Below are 5702 nucleotides of genomic sequence, written 5' to 3'. Positions count from 1 at the left end.
GTCTGCCTCTCTGAAAGCAGTTTCTTCACAGGTCCTGACGTTTCTGTGTAAATTTGAAGACCAACCAGCAGGGAAAATCTCCAACAAAACATCCAAAAATGAGTTGGGGCAGACAGGGAGGAGCGAGTGATGTCCAGTCAAGAATAGCAATGTTGTAATTTGCTATTTCCAAAAAATGGGCAAAAGAGAACATGTTTTGACTTTATTGAATTTCATGCAATTGCATTCCACATCTATCAAAGCAGTGGTACTTGACAGTACACTACAATGACGGTATAAAACATTGTTTAGAATTAAACAGAGCACTGATTTCATCCATAATAATTGAACTGCGGTGTTTTAAATGAGTAGGAAATTGGCGTGACGCCACTCAGTATTCCTCTCCTTCTTCTCCCTGGTCGTCAATGGAGTCGGCACCGACCTCCTCATAATCTTTCTCCAGGGCCGCCATGTCCTCTCTGGCTTCGGAGAACTCTCCCTCTTCCATGCCCTCACCCACGTACCAGTGAACGAAGGCTCGCTTGGCGTACATCAAGTCAAACTTGTGGTCGAGCCGAGCCCATGCCTCAGCAACAGCGGTGGTGTTGCTCAGCATGCACACTGCCCGCTGGACCTTTGCCAAGTCTCCGCCAGGAACTACAGTGGGAGGCTGGTAGTTAATGCCCACCTTGAAACCAGTGGGGCACCAGTCCACAAACTGGATGGTGCGCTTGTTTTTGATGGTTCCAATAGCAGCGTTGACATCTTTGGGTACCACATCGCCACGGTACAAAAGGCAGCACGCCATGTACTTGCCGTGACGGGGGTCACATTTCACCATCTGATTGGCCGGTTCAAAGCAGGCGTTGGTGATTTCCGCTACAGTTAGTTGCTCATGGTAAGCCTTTTCAGCAGAGATGATGGGAGCATAGGTGGCCAGAGGAAAGTGGATGCGGGGATACGGCACCAAGTTGGTCTGGAACTCTGACAGATCAACGTTGAGCGCACCGTCAAAACGAAGCGACGCGGTAATGGAGGACACGATTTGACCTATCAGTCTGTTTAGATTTGTGTAAGTAGGGCGCTCGATGTCGAGATTCCTGCGGCAGATATCGTAGATGGCCTCGTTATCCACCATGAAGGCACAGTCGGAGTGCTCCAGGGTGGTGTGGGTGGTCAGGATGGAGTTGTAGGGTTCCACCACAGCGGTGGATACTTGGGGAGCTGGGTAGACGGCAAACTCCAGCTTGGATTTCTTTCCGTAGTCGACAGACAGACGCTCCATCAGGAGGGAGGTGAATCCAGAGCCGGTGCCCCCACCAAAGCTGTGAAACACCAGGAAGCCCTGAAGGCCGGTGCATTGGTCCGCCTGGTCAAACAGAAGGAAGGAGTTCAAAGTGGAGCAACTGTCTGGAGTGTTTGCGGTTCAATTGGAGGTTTCTCACCAGTTTTCGGATCCTGTCCAGCACCAGGTCAATGATCTCTTTGCCGATGGTGTAATGCCCTCGGGCGTAGTTGTTGGCAGCGTCCTCCTTGCCGGTGATCAGCTGCTCAGGGTGGAACAGCTGGCGGTAGGTTCCAGTGCGCACCTCATCTAGGAGATCAAATTGTACTATCGCTTTACAGAGTCGGTCGTCACCGGGATCAGACGCAAACTATGGAGTTTACCAATGACTGTGGGCTCCAGGTCAACAAACACAGCTCTGGGCACGTGTTTTCCGGCTCCCGTCTCACTAAAGAAGGTGTTGAAGGAGTCGTCCCCACCACCGATTGTCTTATCACTGGGCATCTGGCCGTCGGGTTGGATTCCGTGTTCCAGGCAGTAAAGCTCCCAGCAGGCGTTTCCAATCTGAACACCGGCCTGACCCACGTGCACCGAGATACACTCACGCTGTTCGAAATTGGCGGAGGGATGGAAAGCAGAGATAAATGATCGCAGAATGGCCATGCTGCGGCGTCGCGCATTCGGGCTACACTCACCATATTTCTTCAAGTTTGAGAGGTCTTTGAGATATGAGACTACAACGGAGAAGTTGCAAGCAGCAGCGTAAACTCACACAGATGGACCTGTAAAAGTCACATTTTTCGTTTGATGGGTTGCATTAGCCTTCATCCTTCGGCAGTTTACACGCCCTAAAAAGGTGGTCAAAAATGTGGTCCTACCTCTCGTTCTCTTTGTAGCTTTGACTTAAAATATCATTCATACAACAGAATCTCATTTCACATACTCTTATGCAGATGTATCAAAAAGAAGGGCCTTTTCTTTTTTTTAGGATTTGATTTCGAAACATCTTTTTGAACAAAGCGAGGTGATTCATCTGAGCTTCTGAGTACTGTGGCAAAGGCAAGTGTGTGTACTTTTTGTTTTCTTTATTTTAAATTTGACAGTCACTGACGAGATATTCTTACCGGTAGTTCTTTTTGTTTTTCTTACCTGAAAACAGGGTGAATGTTGTTTTTGCAGGTGTTGAGGTCAATAAGTCATGTATGGCAATAAAAGGGAACAATTGTGTATGATTTCTGGTTCAGGACATCCTTGGGTTGATAAAAATTCACAATGTTTTTTGACATTTTGCATTTCACGTTATCTGCTGGTGCACAACGTCTGCTTAATTGGTTGAAGGTGATACCTCTTGTTCAGTTAAATAATGGGGAGGGATGGGGAATTGGGTGAGTGAACACTAAACGCGCTGCAGGTCAAGTGGCACCAATATATTAGATACAACAATATTTCAAAACCTCAAAATTTGAACAGCACACTGAGAATTCTCAAAGTGGCTGAGTCTCACGAGTGCTATGAGGGCTCCTTGTCACGGTTTACACAAGAAGCATTGCCACGTACAGTTCAGTTGTATTTCTTTTTTAAGTTCAACACATTTGCATTTAATCTTCAAGAACTGTTCTTAAATATTTAGCTCCATGTTTTAATTAACCATTTTGTGCAACACAATTTAAAAACCCTGTTTTTCCAAAGTAACATTTCTGTAATTCAGACCTGTGCTCATGTTCAAACTGTTTAATATTACAATGGTTTACAATATTCAGCAAATCTAACATAATAATCCCAAACAAAAGTGTGAACGTTGCATCCCAAATTGAACGGGTGTTCAACCTTATTCCACAGCATACTGCAGTCAATATCTCATATCCAGAGCTAATACCATTAAATATTATCAACTACTATAAAGCGCTAAATACCTGGGCACTTTTGGCTACTGATAGTGAGGCAGGAGCAGCACGCCGCTTTAAAATGATCATTTTAACATTGGTTTATTATATTAGCACTGCTTTGTTGCATATTCATGCATCATAAAATCATAATATTCACATCTTACGATGAAATCCTAATGAAATCCCAACAAATAACATTGATACAACATATGATATGGTATGCGGTATGCAATATTGGCCATTGTTAGGAAAACCTCCATCGTCAACGTCATTGCATACCAGGAACCCCCCGCCCCCCCAAAAAACCCACATGCGTACTTACTTTCTATGTGAGCAAACAAGTGTTCCGTTGAGGAGAGAGTCTTTGCAAAAGAGTGACCAGAATTTCTTTGTAACTGAGCAAGTTACTTTTTCACACAGACATGTTTCAGCAAGGACGTTCGCTCACTGAGGGATCGCAGTATTAGCCGTCCTGTGTCAGAGGGCAGGTGGAAGCCTTCATCCATCCCGGACGTCAAAAACGTTTCGCGCCAGCCGCTAGTTGCGTGGGGATGAGTGACGTGATCTGGGCCTGATGTCACCGGAAGCGGTCACGTATTCGCAAACGCGATGCGAGGCGAAAGACGTCTGCTGCGAATACGTCGTTTCTTACGTAATCTGAGAAGCGGTCATCACTCCGAATCGTGTGAAGTCATTCGAATACTCTTTGATTAATTACGGCACTGTTATTTGACTCATTTCGATTCGACATACGTCATCGCGAGAGCTATTTTGGACCAAATAAAGACGTCACCTACGGTTCATCCTTCAAAATAAAATCGATCGATTTCCCAATCTTGGCAGACAACGGAAGTAGCCGTTTTAAATTGTTTTGCTGACAGACTGCAATTTGGAATAATTGTGCTATTGTTCATGATTGTAATTAAACCTAAAAGCATTTTCTTCAGCATATGCCAGCTGACTGACGGCAAAGCTGGTGCCTTGTCAACTGCAAGGCACAAACAAAAATATTCACACTCACATCCACAATTATGTGTTTTCAATCAACTTAAAATGCACATTTTTGAAATTTGAGAGGAAGCCGGGTACCTGGAACGAGAATCTACACAAGCACAGGGTGAACATGCAAGTTTGACACAGGTTTTGAACCCTAGACCTTAGAGATGATGCGCTCACCACAAGTACACCATGTTGCCCTGCAAAGGCAATGCAAAAGTGGATCCTTGCTAAATCGTACCCCGCAGCATGACTGAGTTCACACATTAAAAGCTTTGAACTATGTCGGACCATATAAGGAGTACAGGTATATGCAAACTCAAAACAAAAACATCCATCCATCCATCCATCCATTTTCCGAACCGCTTAATCCTCACAAGGGTCGCGGGGGGTGCTGGAGCCTATCCCAGCCGTCTTCGGGCAGTAGGCGGGGGACACCCTGAACCGGTTGCCAGCCAATCGCAGAAAACAAAAACAAAATACTGGATATCACCACCAGCCATGTTTATCAATCGTGTAATGTAATCTGGTTAATGCATGCAGACATTCTGTCAAACAAGTTTTGCTCTTCCTCGGTTTGAGAATAAAAATGTCCGATTGGGAAATTCAAATCCAAATCACAATGCTGCTCCATGTAGTCATTTCTTGTCTGCAGTGACTTGGAGGACATGCTTGATCCATTTAAGCATTCTTTCTCTTTTTCGACTGGTTCAGGTTAACAGCACCGGGCCTTTAAGAGGGGACATGATTTATTTATACCGCTTTACGTGAGGGAGCAATGCCCTGCAGAATGGTACGCCTCTAAGTCCCTTTCCTCTTTTAAAAGTCCAGATACCTCCCCTAAAAATAAGATGCACAAGCTTTTTATATTCCTCCGCCCCCCACTGGTAGCAGCCCTGCTAGCCACAAAATTTGTTGTGTGTCAGTAGTCATGCATGATTCAATTAAAGTGGCCTACCTGAAAGGGAGACCATGAAACAAAAGCAAAAGCAACATGCCAAATACATGAACCAATGGTATTAAGACGAAGCCCTCGTCCCTGTTTTATAATATTGCGCAGGCTCTATCTCGGTGTACTTAATAAACTGACATGTGGTAATCAAAGTTACGTGCGATTATCCTGCCGCATGATAAATGTTCCTATCAAAAGTGCTCTTATCGCAGCATTCCCTGCCACCGGATCTGTCGTACTCAATCAAGTACCTTCAACAAAGAATTGATTTATTTATCTTCAAGCTGCAAAAGAAAATCCTCACTAAAGGGTTAGTGCTTAGTGTGGCTGTATTCAGAGCGCTGCTAAGACCATTTGGCTCATAGAATCACAAGCGCATTCATCTCTTGTGGACAGGAGGGTTATCCCTCTCAGGCTCAAATTAAGTTCTTGTAACAGGTAAAAGTAAAAATACTTGGTTGTTACAAATCTGAAACACCTGCCCTGAGAGTGTTTTAAGGGATAGTTTTGTTTACCAGAAGCAATTCATTCAAGTGTTAAGATGTGTTTTACCCCCGCTGGCTTTGCATTGCCAGTACTTACCAAATTTCTGGAGGTTTTTTTG

General features: G+C 44.7%; 1 protein-coding gene across 1 annotated transcript; it reads right to left on the bottom strand.

Moving 5' to 3' along the window:
• Nucleotides 1-212: 212 nt before the first annotated feature.
• tuba8l2 (tubulin, alpha 8 like 2) lies at nt 213-3914 on the bottom strand. Its single transcript, XM_086126401.1, has 5 exons — nt 3473-3914; nt 1960-2046; nt 1648-1870; nt 1425-1573; nt 213-1348 (listed from the first exon to the last, which is right to left on the bottom strand). Exons 2-5 carry the CDS (start codon nt 1960-1962, stop codon nt 371-373), a joined length of 1353 nt encoding a protein of 450 aa, XP_085982527.1. The 5' UTR covers nt 1963-2046; nt 3473-3914; the 3' UTR covers nt 213-370.
• Between the last annotated feature and the right edge of the window lie 1788 nt (nt 3915-5702).

Source organism: Hippocampus guttulatus, chromosome 1, assembly GCF_054856545.1.
Source record: "Hippocampus guttulatus isolate MCC_2025c chromosome 1, RoL_Hgut_1.0, whole genome shotgun sequence".
NCBI classification, from domain to species: Eukaryota; Metazoa; Chordata; class Actinopteri; order Syngnathiformes; family Syngnathidae; genus Hippocampus; species Hippocampus guttulatus.
Note: the sequence above shows the minus strand (reverse complement) of the source record. Positions and strands in the feature narration are given on the sequence as shown.